The 15,777-nt window shown below is 51.1% G+C and overlaps 1 protein-coding gene across 1 annotated transcript; it reads right to left on the bottom strand.

Moving 5' to 3' along the window:
* Nucleotides 1-7,441: 7,441 nt before the first annotated feature.
* On the bottom strand, nucleotides 7,442-8,555 carry LOC119566237 (zymogen granule membrane protein 16). The gene is given in 4 exon segments (XM_043548225.1): nucleotides 7,442-7,700; nucleotides 7,703-7,908; nucleotides 8,163-8,373; nucleotides 8,492-8,555. Coding segments are annotated over 4 exon segments (627 nt in total). The 3' UTR covers nucleotides 7,442-7,554.
* Between the last annotated feature and the right edge of the window lie 7,222 nt (nucleotides 8,556-15,777).

The raw sequence follows: 15,777 nt of genomic DNA, 5'->3' as shown, positions 1-15,777 counted from the left end.
ATTGGGGATCTCTGGGGGGGGCTGTCGGGGGTCTCTGAGGGGGAATGTTGGGGGGCTCTGGGGGGGTGTCGGGGGTCTCTGAGGGGGAATGTTGTGGGGTCTCTGGGGGGATATTGGGGATCTCTGGGGGGGTGTCGGGGGTCTCTGAGGGGAATATTGGGGTCTCTGAGGGGGAATGTTGGGGGGGTCTCTGGGGGGATATTGGGGATCTCGGGGGGGTGTCAGGGGTCTCTGAGGGGGAATGTTGGGGGGTCTCTGGGGGGATGTTGGGGATCTCTTGGGAGGTGTCAGGGGATCTCTAGGGGGTGTCGGGGGATCTCTGAGGGGAATATTGGGGTCTCTGAGGGGGAATGTTGGGGGGTCTCTGGGGGGATGTTGGGGATCTCTTGGGAGGTGTCAGGGGATCTCTAGGGGGTGTCGGGGGATCTCTGAGGGGAATATTGGGGTCTCTGAGGGGGAATGTTGGGGGGTCTCTGGGGGGATGTTGGGGATCTCTTGGGAGGTGTCAGGGGATCTCTAGGGGGTGTCGGGGGATCTCTGAGGGGAATATTGGGGTCTCTGAGGGGGAATGTTGTGGGGTCTCTGGGGGAATGTTGGGGATCTCTGGGGGGGTGTCGGGGGTCTCTGAGGGGAATATTGGGGTCTCTGAGGGGGAATGTTGGGGATCTCTGGGGGGGTGTCGGGGGTCTCTGAGGGGGAATGTTGGGGGGTCTCGGGGGGGATGTTGGGGATCTCTTGGGGGGTGTCAGGGGATCTCTGGGGGGGTGTTGGGGATCTCTGAGGGGGATATTGGGGTCTCTGAGGGGGAATGTTGGGGGGTCTCTGGGAGGGTATTGGGGGATCTCTGGGGGCATGTCAGAGGATCTCAGAGGGGGATATTGGGGGGTGTCGGGGGATCTCAGAGGGGGACGTTGGGGGTCTCTGAGGGGGGATTTGGGGGAGATATTTGAAGACAGGGTCTCTGCGGGAGATTCTGGGGGGCTCGTGGAGTTGGTGACCAGTATCGAGGACAGGGAAAGGGGGTCACCAGCGAACGGGGTGCAGATGGGGGAAGGTAAAGAGCCCGGGAGGAGGGCAGCGGCTGTGACTGTGGTTTAATAATGTCGGTGGGGGGGTGGGAGTTAACTCTTCCTAAAGAGCAATGGGGCGAAAACCCAAGCAAGAGCGAGAGAAAGAAGCAGGGAACGTGGGGGGGGGGGGGCAGGAGAGAGACGACAAAGAGTGTTTGAATGGGGTGTATTTATTCCTCATTTTTACTGGGAGAGGGGTCTGGTGGGTTAGAGCAGGGGGGCTGGGAGCCAGGACTCCTGGGTTCTCTCCCAGGTCTGGGTGAGGAGTGGGGTCTGGTGGGTTAGAGCAGGGGGACCTGGGAGCCAGGACTCCTGGGTTCTATTTTGTTCTCTGCCATTATCATTAGCCCCCTGCTAGTCTCCGTGCCTCAGTTTCCCCATCTGTAGCCTGGGGAGAATATTGCCCACATTGGTAAAGGCCTTTGTGACCTTTCGATGGAAAATGCCTCAATTATTAGGGTTACTCAGTGTCACAAGGGAGCTGGTGCCTGTGAGCAGCCTAGCCCCAGCTCCCCTGTCATTGGTCTGGTTTTAAACCAGGCAGTCCTGCTTTTCTAATGTTTGTCTCCCGCCTGGTACTGAGACAAACCCGGAGGTGGCTTTGTTGGGTATCGGATGGGGGGACACCGTTTGGAAGAGGGCGCCGCTCTGCTCCCGCTTGCATGAACTTGCACACGCTGGGCATGCCCGGTCACACCGGCAGGGGGCAGGCCCACGCCGTTCTGGGAAGTACCCTCTGCGGTACTCTGGGAATGCCTGAGCGGCCAGCCTAGAGCAGGGGGTGCAACTGAGCCAATTAAAGCGGGCAGGGCTACACGTAGGGCTCGGGTGGGCCCAACTGAGGCAATTAAAGAGGGCAGGGTTTACACCTAGGGCTGAGCCGCTATAAAGGTCTGTCAGAAGGAGGAAGACAAGTTTGTTTCGACATTAAAGGAAGAGGAGCAGGTTGGGTCAGTGGACAAGGCTGGATGGCTAGTATAAAAAGAGGAGTGCAGAGTAGAAGGAGGGGCTGGGGTGGAGCTGGGAATGGGGTCCTATCAGGACCAGAAGGAGGGACAAATAGAGCTGGAAGATTTAATGAACGATACTGCAGCGAGTTGAGAAAACATAGAAGGGGCCAGCAGGGAGGAAGACTGGTTCCAGGTTAGAAAAGGTGGATCAGCCCTGATCCAGAAGAAGGAGCAGCAAGTAGCGGGACAGGAGTGAGCAGCGGGGAACATGTTACGGGATATCAACCCCATGGGTGCAGCAGAGTGGGTCAAAAAATGCTACTTACGGCTAAGGTTCTAGGACAAATGAGAGTAAACTGTCGGCTGCCTAAATTTCTGATGGAAATAAGAGGGCTAGTTTCTGGTGTTCCTGTTGAAATGACTGAAGATGAAAGAAAGCAAGGTACAGGTGATGAAAAGGGGATTTGTACCTAGCAGTTAATTAGCAAGAGGTGAAAGCAAGCCCTCAATAGCTGTCCTAGGCACATTTAAAGGAGGGTCTGTGCCAGAAAGAGTGACCATAGGGGACCAGATTTTCTGGATTAAGCCATACGTCCCTCCCCTTTTGAGATGCTACGGATGCCAAAGCTATGGATACATGGCCAATAATTGTTAAGGGAAAATGAGCACAGTAAGTGTGAAGGAGAACATTCCTATGACAATTGTGGGAAAGGGGCAGAATTAAAGTGTAGCAACAATGGAGGAAAACAGAGGTCACCATGCGGGGGATGTCCTGTCTCAAAGCAAGCCAGGGAAATACAAAAAACTAAGACTGCTAGAAACATATCATATGCGGAAGCCATTATGAGACATCAAAGAAAAAAGGGGAAGAAGAAAGGAAGCCCAGTAAGGGGAAAGAAATAACAAGGCAACACAATAATGAGAAGGATGTTATGAGTTGATATTGGGGATAAGTGAGATGACGTACTGTTTATGGAGAAAGAGGGTTCATAGTGTTTATGACTGAAGAATACACTGCACATCTCAAACAGGACAGAAAACAGGGAAAAGGAGAATTCTAGTTAAAGCAGCTGGAAAGTATTTACATGTTAGCAACCTACTAGTAGAAGGATTTGATGCTTTCCTAAGTGTCAATGGTTAAACCTGGTTGGTGGTGAGGACAATTTTTGGTTGGAATGCACATAGCCTGATAGCGCATGGGCAGGAATGAAAGAAAAATAGTGTCAGTAGGAAAACTAAACCTGACGTGATATGTATTCAAGAAACCTGGCTAACGGGGAATCTAGATAATAGAATCCCTGTATATGGCATGGATAGGCAGGATAGAGAAATAGGAAAGGGTGGGCACCTGTACCTTCACTAAAGAGAATATGGATTATTTTGAAGTAGAGTTGGAAAGGCTTAAGATTGAGTATGATGCTACTGAGATGCGGCTGCACAATCATCCCTTGTCACTAAGACTATAGAACGTGTACAACCCATGAAGAAAACTAGTGACCAAGGAACTGAAAGACATAACTGCAGGTGCCACAAGCCCGTGTATTATAAGGGGAGATCGAAACAGCCATAACCACTTGTAGGGAAGCAGGAAAAATGATAACAGATGTCTAGAGCAATTCATTGATTAACATGATTTAGTAATTCTGGAGTCTGGAGCAGCTACCAGGTTTAATGCAATTGATGGAAGTTTCTCCTGTCTAGACCTGGGAGTTGCAACAAGGAACATAGCAAGCAAATGTGGCTTTAAAGAGGAGGAATTGAGAAGCGACCTCTTCCTGCCACTCAAGGAAAGGGTAATATTGAAAACGATGATTCCAAGTAGGCAAAAAGAGAAAGCTGGAGAAAATACTGTGGAAAAACGAATAAAGATCCCAGTAACTCAGAGGTGTATCGGCAAATTAGGAAAATGAATAGTGTCTGAAGTAAAAGCAACACAATACCAGGCGTCACTGTGGAAAGCCATGGAGTAAGATGCTCCGGTGTAGAATCCCTGGCAGAAATGTTCCAAAGAGTTAGTAATGGTGAGAATCTGAGTGCAGGGATTCAGGAGAGGAAAAGAAAATTCACTGGAGAAAACGATGAGATATGGACGAGGGGGCGAAGAAGATGAGGAAACCACTTTCAATGAAAGCGTTGGTGTGAGGGAACTTTACCAAGCTATAATAAGGAGCAAACATAGAATTGCATATGGGGAGATGAGCTGCCAATGAACTGGAAGCATGCAGTTATTGTTCCAGGAAGGAAACCAAGCAAGCTGCGATCAAGACCTGATTTGTGCAAGCCAATTGCCCTTACAGCATGCTTGGAAATGCTTGGAAACAGGATGGAAAAATGGTAATTGAGAGATTGGCGAGGAATAGACTCATAGACAGGACGCAGGGTGGGCTTAGGAGAGGAAGGAGAGCAACCAACCATGCTGTAAGAATAGAAACAAACACAAGAAAATATGAGAACTAAAGAATTTGATAGTAACTTATCTGGATAGTGAAAAAGCTTATGATATGATCTGGAGAGAGGGTTTACTTCATAAAGGGCTACCCTGGGTATAAAAGGAAGAATTTATAGGTGGATAAGGGATTTCTTAAGTAGAAGAACTATGCGTGTCAGAGTGAGGAAAGCATACCCCAGGACATATACACTTACAAATGGCATTCCACAGGGCAGTGTAATCAGTCCAACCTGAGTGCAGGGACAGGTATCACTTATTTGCTGATGTGAGGCTTTAAATTCTTGGTGATAGTCACAAAAAGGAAAAGTTAAAAAGGTGACAAATGGTATCTATATTGTACTTAAAGTCTGCACAGGATCTTTTCAGGGGGAATAAGGCAAAACGCCACATTTATTGGTAATACATGTATCGATCAACACTGTATCCTATGCATATGATAGATATATTACACTCATGCACTCACACACATACACACACACAAGCACACTCCGTCTTGTTGTTACCAACTAGCCGCTCCCCTTAACTTCACTGGCCAGGTGAGTTAGATGGGGGAGGGGTGGAGCCGAGCTTCTGCCGATCCGGATCGATGCTCCCATGTTGACAAGATGAGACCTGGGGTCCTCTGCAAAACACGTCACATTTATAGCAGCTTCCCTCTCATGCAAATCTATCCCAGATACAAAATCTGTGTCTGTGTCCATTGGTCCTTTGTGGTGCTTCCTTCTGGGTGTTGTCCCAAGGCTGCCACTTTTATTTTCAAAGAGGGTGTTCCCAAAAGAAGGTGCTCGCTCCTAACCCCCCAAGGCCGTCAGTATGTCTGCTCTTCTTTAGTGAGCCCACTTGACAAGTTTTATTGTTCTTGGGTCCGGCTTCCATCTCCTCTCCAATTGTTGCAGCTGTCAGGAGGTGCTGCCTTCCACGCCTTACTCATTCACACCTTGTTCATTCAACAGGGCAATTGATTAGTGGGGGGGGAGATCTTATTCTACTCCTAGCAAAAAGACATTTTTAACATTATACCAAGGCTCAATACAAAGTTTTCTATATAAGGATCTGATACAAAGTTGTATGAAAATAGAGGCATAATACAAAGTCATATGAAAGTTATGTGAAAATGCTTAATGCAGAGATTTATCTACATCTCTATGGACAGCAGATCAGTCAAGTTAAAAGCCCCAGATTTTTAGGTACGATATTTGCTAGCAGGCTCACTTTGAAGGATCATATTGTAAATATGAGAGAGGCATGTAAAGGCAGAATCAACTTGCTCCCAAGGCTTTCCGGCGCTAGCTGGAGGGCAGATGAGAAAGCAGTGGCAATGCTGTACAGAACCAGCTACTGAGTATGGCGCCAGGCATTCAGAGCCGCATCAAAAACGAATTTGAGAAAGCTTGACCACTGTGTGTACTGCAGATAGCTGCCGGTGAAAGGCCTGTTACTTTCAAAATGAAGCGTTTACACGTAACCTTTTGGGCTAAAGTCATTGGACACAGCGAAGATGAAAACACTGAACTAATATATGACGAATGCGGGGAATTAAGTTGTTGACGCGTAAGGCAAAAACTCAAAATGCCTCATGTAAGTTGAGGAAAGCGTGCGCAAAGGCACTCCTGAAAGCAGGAATGAGATAATTAAACATTCCTGTCCGCTGAATTGACACTGCTGGGTAGTCAGACGGATAGCCTGCATCCCAGGGCTTGTGGGGTAGTGAACAAGGAGCCGGCAGAAGAGACAAAAACTGCTGTCAGACACGAGCCAGTTGATTCAGAAATTCCTTGAAGTGGAGTTTAAAAAGCTAATTAAGGAGGAGCTAAGAGAGGAATGGCAGGAAACAGAGGAAAAGAAAGGAAGGGGGAAAGACTCCATAAAATATGCCCAAGTACGGTCAAAAGGGGTTTCAGAGTAGCAGCCGTGTTAGTCTGTATTCACAAAAAGAAAAGGAGGACTTGTGGCACCTTAGAGACTAACACATTTATTTCAGCATAAGCTTTCGTGAGCTACAGCTCAATGAAGTGAGCTGTAGCTCAAGAAAGCTTATGGTCAAAAGGGGGTATTTATATGAAAAACAAAGAGGTCTTAAAGTGTCCGACTTTTCGCTACAATACCTAGTAAGAGCGTCAGGAAAACGGGACCCTCTTGAAAAAAAAAAGAACCTTGTCATTCTTTGTCAATACCAGGAATGGAGAACGATTTGAATTGTTGAATTATCTATGGTGTGCAGTGCACGGTGGCCAGAGACGCCGTGAAACACAAGAAGAAGAGGAGATGGGGGGGGCAGTGATTGAGGACGTCTGTGGTGGGGCCCTGGAGCAAGGGGCCGGGTGCCCAGAAGGTTGCCCTGGACTTGCGGAGCCAGAGCCAGCAGAGAGCGGAGCTGGCTGTGAAGAGTGAGCTGGGGAACTGCTTGTGTTTGTTTTGCTTACGTTTGGTCAATACACCTGTTTACAGGAGACTGGGCGGGCCAGTGCATGCTTGGAAGCTGGGGAGAAGCCAGGCCCAAAGCGAAATATTCCTATTTCTATATCGCTACGTGTGATGCAGGGTGGGGATTGTCCTTAATACCCCTTGAGGGGAAGATTTTGCACCTGGCTCCCTAGAGACATTTCCCTGATGACCTTCTCATTGCACTAAATAAGCATGTTCAGACTCGCAGGTCTGGCGTTGTTTACAAAGATTAAGCTCGACTTGATCTCGGCCCCTGGGTATAAACAGCCCCTGGGCTCCATTCCAGAGGTGGCCGCATCTGAGCACCGTGCAAGGCGTCCCTGGCTAAACATCCCCTGCACTCCGCCCCAGAGCTGATCACATCCCTGCGCTGGGGGAGGGATCCAGGTAGAAACATCCCCCAGGCCGAACCCAAATGTAAACAGAGACCTCGTGTTCTGGATGCAAAGAGAAAGCAGAGATTGATGGTTTATCATTTTAATGAGCGCATCAATAAATCAAGCAATCTGGCTCTCATTAATCAGCCACTAATCACAGCAAGCAAACAGCCCCACAGTGCCACGTGGAGAGGCCATATGCTGAGGTACGTTAACAAGGGGAACACCCTGCCACAGGATTTTGCTGGAATCGATGGGCTCCATTAGCCTGAGGAATTCCCCACCTCTGGGATCTAGGCGTGGGGTTTTAACGCCTGCCAGCTGGAGACGTCCCAGTGCATCCCGATGCCCGTGATGCCCACCCCATTGTGGTGGCCGGTGATGAAGGCCAGGACGTTGCCCTGCTCCGGGGGACAGCGTTGAAGCTCTCCCCAGCTGACTGCCTGAAGAAGAAGGTGCGCCCGTGGCTGGTGGAGAAGATGAGCTGGTAGACATAGGTGGAGTGTTTCCCGGAGATCTGCGTGATTTCCTCTCCCCGGAACAGGGTCACCTCGTGATGTTTGCCTTGCTCAGGGCGATACGTTTTGCTCCATGTGCCAGCAAATTGGAACTGGAGGCTGGGGGGAGATCAGAGGGTACAGTCAGCCCCCCCAAGATCTGGGTAGAACCCCAAAACCCCCATCCCTTTCCCTGTCCACTGAGTCTCCCTTCTGTTCCTCCAACCCATGTGTCTGCCTCTGACTCCCCGTCCCCCCTCTCTGCTCCCCAAATCCCAGACCTCCCAACCCCTCCTACGCTGAACTTACCCTCCACTCCTCGATGCCCCACTGTGCCTTCCGCTGCCCTCTGATCCCCCAGCCCCGGGACTTACGCTTTGATGAATTTGCTGGGATATTCCCAGACCCGGAAGGCCGTGATGGGGCCCCAGAGGTGGTCTCCGGAGTAAGAGAACGAGGTCCCCACACCTGAGCCGTACTCCCCGGAGTAGGAGAATCGGACCTGAGCTGGAAGGCGGGAACGAGAGAGTGGAACTGGTGCAGCTGGGATCAGAGATCGGCTCATACAGCAGATGAGTGTGGGGGCTGCGGATCGGGAGTGAGGGGCACCGGCAGAGCTGCGGGGAGCCCAGGGCTGGGCTGGCAGGGGGCTGCGGGTCAGGAGTGAGGGGCACCGGCAGGGCTGTGTGTTTGTTCTACTCACCTGCAGATTCTGAGACCGAATTTGTGAGAAGGACAAAAGTCCCGATGAGGATTTGCAGCAGCATTCTGTACGGGACACAAGTGACAGGCTGGGAACCTCACGTCCGACTCCCCACCCCCTGAGCCAGCCAGTCTCCTGCCCTGGGGCCAGATCAGAGCAGGTGTCCCCTAGAGGGGACAGGCCCCACGTCCCATTTCCCACCCCCCCTGAGCCAGCCAGTGTGTCAAACAAAGCAGAACCGCCCCTACCTGGTTCTGGATCTCTCTGGGAGTGGAACTGGAGTGGCCAGTGAATCCTTCGGCATCGTCTATATAGCTGCCTGGAGCGCTCTGGGTGTCACGTCATAGGGCGCATCTCCCGGCGGCCTGGAGTCGTGCCCAGGAAATCCCCAGCCAAAGATAGGAAATCCCCAGCCAAAGATAACAAATCCACACCCTGCACATCTGCCAAGCCCAGGTATGCGACGCAATAGCACCACAGCGCGTCAGAGAGCAGACGGGGGGAGCTGAGACCCGAATCCCAGCCTGACCCCATTGGGGGCGGAGGGGGGATTCCGGATTGACCCTGGGGGAGTGAGATCCCAAGGCAGCCCTGACTCCGTTTACTGCAGGGCCAGATCCTGCTCCCAATTCCCCCAGGGCAAAGCCTGAACTCTTCCCGGTGACCTGGGCCCTCACGCCACCCAGAAGGCAAACCAACACAAATGTTTACTTTTAAAAACCTCATGATCAATCAAGCAAATTGCAGGCTTCTTCAGTGCCCAGACTTGTGATTTCTCAAGGATCTCCTGGCAAGGCGATTAATATTCCTCATGTGTCCCGGGCAGTTCCTGGGTGATTTGCCAGCAGATACATGGATTGTGTTTGACTTTGGCTATATCGTAATCCAACTTTCTCACCTTCTTGTTCTAAGAAACTGCTCCCAGCTGCCACCTGCAATCAGCCAGAGCGGGACATGGCCCCAGCAGGCATGGGCATAGACTCAAACCTCCACGTGCCAGCTAAGGGGATCTCCTGCATCACATGATGCATCTCTCATCACGGGATCTCCTGCATTAGCCCAGAGCTGCGATGTTTGGTCCAGACTGGCTTCTTTGGCTTGCAAATGCCCCATTGGGAAAATCTCCCAGGGTTTGGTTTCCCAGAGGCACGGAGGAAAATCTGTTTTCCTTGGGTCGCAGAGAACCCAGGGGAAAGTTTGTTTGGTTTGGTGATGTCGCAGGGCTGATCTCAGCAGGGGGCTGTGACGAAGCAGGACTGTTCTTAATGTTTCCTCTGAATATTGTGGGAGTGCCTCAGTTTCCCCTATGCAGATCTTAAGTATCTAGGGGGTGGGATAAGGGTGTATGATCGTTACAGAGCCCTAGAGGACAGGTATGTGCAGGGGTCTGGACACAGAGAATGGCCGACACCCTGTTTCCTGGCACCTGATGGCCTGGCCCTTCCCCCCTGCAAGGTGAGAGCTAAAGGGTTGGAGAACAAAGGAATCAGGTGCCCTCCTGGCCCGGGAAAGGGACAAAGCCCAGAGGAGGAGGGGCTGGAGGGGGAGTCAGTTTGGGGCTGCCTGGGGACATAGAGTGAAGTGCAGACGTGGTTGTCTGGCTCACTGCCCCCCAAAATGGACCCGGCTGAGGGGTCCTGTTCTCTGCACCTACAAGCTCTGTGTTAGACCATGTTCCTGTCATCTAATAAACCTTCTGTTTTCCTGGCTGGCTGAGAGTCACGTCTGACTGTGGAGTCGGGGGGCAGGACCCTCTGGCTTCCCCAGGACCCCACCTGGGCGGACTCGCTGTGGGAAGCGCCCGGAGGGGCAGAGGAGGCTGAATGCTCCGAGGTCAGATCCAGGAAGGTGGAAGCTGTGTGAGCTGTGTGTCCTGCAGACAGGCTGCTCCCAGAGAGGAGACTTCCCCAGAGTCCTGCCTGGCTTCATAGGGAGCAGTTCCAGAGCATCGCCTGGGGACTCCGTGACAGGGGTGCCCTCCCACAGTGCAGTAGGCAGAACCTGCCTCAGTTTACCATTCAGACACCCCCCCCCTTTCTCCTCTTCTCCGCCACAGCGCAGTCGCTTCACTGGGTGGCAAAGGGAGAGTGTCCCTCTCCGAGCCCCGTTCCCGCCCGGCTGCCGAGCATCGCTGATTCGTTCGCATGCCAACCTTCTGCAAATCCTGCGGAGTGAGTTAAGTCTCAGGAAACACCCAGCGATGGGTTCGAACGCAGCCGTTCCTGGCCCCGATGCAGAGACCCTGAGTCCCGCCCAGGCGTCTCAGACACCCCAAAGCAAGACAGGTTCAAACGTGGCACATCTCCAGGCCTGAGTGTCAGCAACACTCCGGGCTTCTTGCAACTCCTTGTCTGCCGCCCTTAACTCGGGGCTCCTGCCCGAGGGCTGTTTCCAATGCATTGCCCCTAGACCCCTTCGCCTGTGGTCAGACCCCTGCAGAAACAACTCTCATTTTCCTGGTCTCTGCCAGCCCGGGCTCGGCTGCTTCTTCCCCTTCACCTAAGGGCCTCTGCAGGAGCTTTCTACCCCCCAGCTGGGCTCCAAGGCCCGAAGAGAACATCGTGATCATCTCATCTGACCTCCGGTGTGACATGGGCCACACCACGTCCCCAGAAGAATTCCTGGAGCAGAGCTTCCCACGAAATGTCTCATCCTGATTCACAAATTGCCAGCGACGGAGAACCCGCTGTGACCCTGTGCATTGCTCCGCTGGTTAATAACTCTCCCCATGAGAAATGTATCCTTTATTTCTAGTCCAAATCGATCGAGGTTCGAGTTCTGGCCATCAGAGCATGGTAGACCTTTTTCTGCCAGATACTGGAGCACCCAGCGTCAAATATCTGTTCCCCACGTAGGTACGTACAGAGCGGGAGCAAGTCACCGCTTCACCTTCCTTTTGTGAAGCTAACTAGATCAAGCTCCTTGAGTCTCTCACTATCAGGCAGGTTTTCTAATCCTTTAATAGTTCTCGTGGCTCTTCTCTGAACCCTCTACAATTTATCACCATCCTTCTTGAATGGTGGGCACCAGAACTGGACACAGGATTCCAGCAGCGGTCGCACCAGGGCCAAATACAGAGGTAAAGTAACCTCTCTGCTCCTACGTGAGATTCCCCTGTTTCTGCATCCTAGGATCGCATTAGCTTTTTGGCCACAGTGTCGCACTGGGAACTCCTGTTCAGCTGATTATCCACCATGGTCCCCAGATGGTTTTCCGAGTCCCCGTTTCTCAGGTTAGAGTCCCCCAGCCTGTAAGTTTGGCCGACATTCTTGGTTCCTAGATGGACACATTGACATTAAAACACACAGTGTTTGCTCTCGCCCAGTTTACACAGTGATCTAGATCGCTCTGAATCAATGATGTGTCCTCTTCATTATTGACCCCTCCCCTGATTTTTGTGCCATCTGCAAACTCTATCGGGGATGATTTCGTGTTTTCTCCCAGGTCACTGATAAAAATGTTAAATAGCATAGGGCCAAGAACCAATCCCTGTGGGACACAACCGCTTGCTGACGATTCTCCACTTACAGTTACATTTCGAGATCTATCAGTTAGCCAGTTTTTAATCCATTTAGTGTGTGCTGTGTTAATTTTATATTGTCTAAGTTTTTTAGTCAAAATGTTGTGTGGTCCCAAACACCTTACAGACGTCTAAGTATAGTACATCCACCCTATTACCTTTATCAACCAGACTTGTAAGCTCATCGCAAAAAGATATCGAGTTCGTTTGACAGGATCTATTTCCCACAAACCCATGTTGATTGCCATGAATTACCATCCTTTTATTCAGGGTAATGTAATTGCCCTTTAATTTGAATGCTGGATTCCCCAGCTCCAGCCAGTTTTCTCCCAACAGCTTGCATCAGATCTCTCTCCCAACTGTTTTGTTTGTGTCACACCCGCAACAACACAACCTCTGATTCTTCTGGGTTCCAGACAACACAAAGGGTTGCAAAGACCCCCAAAGAAATTCTGTTTTGTTTTGGGTGTGGGGAAAGTGTCTTTGTTTGGGGGTTTGGGGATTGAAAAAAACCACCCAGGAAAGTTTGTTTTATCTGGGCCGTGGACACAACACGGCATTGTCTGTTGTGTCCAGGTCATACCCAAAACACGTTCTCCGCATCTGGTCTGCGACTGTTGAATAAACTCCCCCTGGAACTCAGGACTGTCCACTTCCAGCACCAGACGCCTTCCTTTGACATGTCTTCACATCAAATAAACCCTACCAAAACAAGGCCCTGCAATGCACACGCGCCTCGCACTGGGGAGAGGACATGAGACCCCACCGCGTGTGGACCCCACCAGACACCCCGGGGCTGAGGGCCAGAGTAAGAACGGAAGGGGAATCGGACCGAATGTGGGGCAGAATCTATTTGCTTTGGGATGCAGCCGTAAAAACTCCAGGTTCTGGGTTTCAAAGACAGGCCAGGGATGTTTGTGGCAGCAAATGTGGTTGTTTGGCTCCAGGCACCTGCAGCCAATGCTTCCCACCCACCTGCAAGCCTTTTGGCAACCGCTCTCCAGGAGCTATCGGGCTAGTCAAACAGGAGTGGCACAAACGCCCCTTGTCGGCCGAGCTCCCTCCCTAGGGGCACAGAGGCCGGACTGGGAACAACGGGAGCTGGCGTGTGCAGATGCCAGGGTAAATCAGGGATGCGTGGCACCTGCCTCCAGCGTGGGTATGTACAGGTGGAAACTGATATAAGGAGGATTTTACTTGACATCTGTATCTTCAGCACTTCAGTCCCATTCATAGAATCATAGAATATCAGGGTTGGAAGGGATCTCAGGAGGTCATCTAATCCAACCCCCTGCTCAAAGAAGGACCAATCCCCAAATTTTGCCCCAGATCCCTAAATGGCCCCCTCAAGGATTGAATTCATAACCTTGGGTTTAGCAGGCCAATGCTCAAACCACTGAGCTATCCCCCCATTGTTTGCTCTGGGAGATAAAGCGGTTCCCTTGCTCCAGTCTCAGCTCCTGCCATTGAAATTTAGGGTGAGACTTAGCACCTGTCGAAACAGCTGCTTCACTCCGGAAACAGCCACATCTCATGTCTGGTTTATGTTCCTATAAGTCAGGCCCACCCCATTACAGCCTCCATCTCAGGGCTCATGGGGGACAGCTTCAGTCAAGATTGTTGGTCCCGCCACAGCAATGCCCCCGGCCCCCGCCCCCGGGTGAGACTGGGGAAGAGTCTCATCGATGAAGTGAGCTGTAGCTCACGAAAGCTTATGCTCAAATAAATGGGTTAGTCTCTAAGGTGCCACAAGTCCTCCTGTTCTTTTTATATATAAAAATATCTTAATAACGAAAACTATGTAATAAGAAATAAATATATTATGCAGCAGTAAAATACTAGATCACAAATGCTTAGGAACAGTATTAATAAGTAATAAAAATAGTGCTTGATCAAGTAATGAGAGAAATTTAATAATAAAACTATTAATGACAGGTTTCAGAGTAACAGCCGTGTTAGTCTGTATTCGCAAAAAGAAAAGGAGGACTTGTGGCACCTTAGAGACTATTACCAGCAGGAGAGTGGGGTGGGAGGAGGCATTGTTTCATGGTGTCTGTGTATAAAATGTCTTGTGCAATTTCCACAGCATGCATCCGATGAAGTGAGCTGTAGCTCACGAAAGCTCATGCTCAAATAAATTGGTTAGTCTCTAAGGTGCCACAAGTCCTCCTTTTCTTTTTGCGAAAACTATTAATGACCAGTGCATTATGACAATACACTAGCAATGCGATAATTAATATTAACGGCGTATTAAAATCAAAGGGGGGTGTAAGAGTGGCGTTCACCAGTTATCGCCCCACAGAGACAAGGAGTGAAACACCATGAAGAGGAGCGTGGGGCCTCACCAGCCCAGTCATTAATGGATTATAAATTAGTTTTTCACACACACCAGCACAGACGTGAGTGGGACTAGCTGGCTGAAGAATTAATCTGCATGGCCTGTGTCTATAGGTAGTGATACGCGCATCACGTGGCCTAACGCATCTTCCCGGGAGCTGGAGGGTTTCCCAGGAAATCCTCCAGCCAAAAACCCCAACCCCGCACCCTGCCAGACTGCCAGCGGAAGTTCTTGTTATGGATTATATTATTGGAACTCATCCTAGGCGATTGAGCCGAACGCAACGAACGGAGAAAGGGGAACTGAGCTCAGAATCCGTCTCTCACCCCACGGCAGTCAGGGGGTGACTCCGGATTGAACCCAGGGGAGCTGAGATCAGAATTCAGCCCTGACCCCGTCTACACTAGGGCCGGATTCTGATCTCAGCTCCCCGGGAGTAAATCCTGAATTCTCTCAGGTGACCCTGGCCCTCACACAACCCAGCAGACAAATAAAAAGACCGTTTTTTAAAAAATCTCCTGGTTCGTAACCGAAATCTCAGGATTGTCAACCAAATCTCCGGCCTTTTCGGGGCCCGGGCCAGTGATTATTCGGCACTTAGGAATCACAGGCTGGGGCGGTTCCTGGTTCTGTGTGTGCCCTGGGCAGTTCCTAGGTTATCTGCCAGCAGAGGGGGATTGTGTTTGTTTTTTGTTATCTATTAATCCAACTTCTTCACCTCCTTTTTTTGAGAAACTGCTCCCAGCTGTTACTCAGCTTGTCTGGGTTGGCCTGGCCCCCCTCAGTGCCCCCACTTCCTTTGGGGTACAGAGAACACAGGGGAAAGGTGGCTTTGTTTCCGGCTGACCCCTGCAGGGGGCGCCCTCCCACAGTGAAACAGGCATGTCCTGCCTCAGTTTACCATTCAGACTCTGCATTGCCCCTCTCCTCCACCCCGGCTCAGACCCACGCTCGCCTCACCTGCCTGGGAAAGGGAAATTGTCCCACTCCAAGTCTTTCTACTCCCTGCTGGGTTTCCCAGCTCCGGCCAGTTTCCTCCAGCAGCTCCCATAAAATCTCTCTCCGCTCTCACGCAGCTTCCTCCAGCACCTGTCTGCTGTCTTTTCCAAAGGCCCCCATCCGGCAGCTAACCCGTCCCAGGTGAACCTGAGCTTAAAGAGGCCAGTGGCCAGGCGAGAGGTTCGAAGCCACTTGCCATGGGGAAATCCACGTTGCTTTGGGTTTGCCAAGGATCGAGGAAGGACTGGTTTTGTTTGGGTCTCAGAGAGCCCAAGGGGAAACACCATGTTGTCGGGGTCGCAGACACAACAAAGCGACGGTTGTGGTGTCTGGGTCTTTGGCCCTGCACAGGGGCGTCTGATTTCTCCATCTCGCAGCCACAACATAGCAACGTCTGGTCCGCCTGAGTCGCAGACAACACAAAGGGCA

This window comes from Chelonia mydas, chromosome 6, assembly GCF_015237465.2.
Source record: "Chelonia mydas isolate rCheMyd1 chromosome 6, rCheMyd1.pri.v2, whole genome shotgun sequence".
Taxonomy (NCBI): domain Eukaryota; kingdom Metazoa; phylum Chordata; order Testudines; family Cheloniidae; genus Chelonia; species Chelonia mydas.
This window is presented reverse-complemented; position numbering and strand designations above follow the sequence as displayed.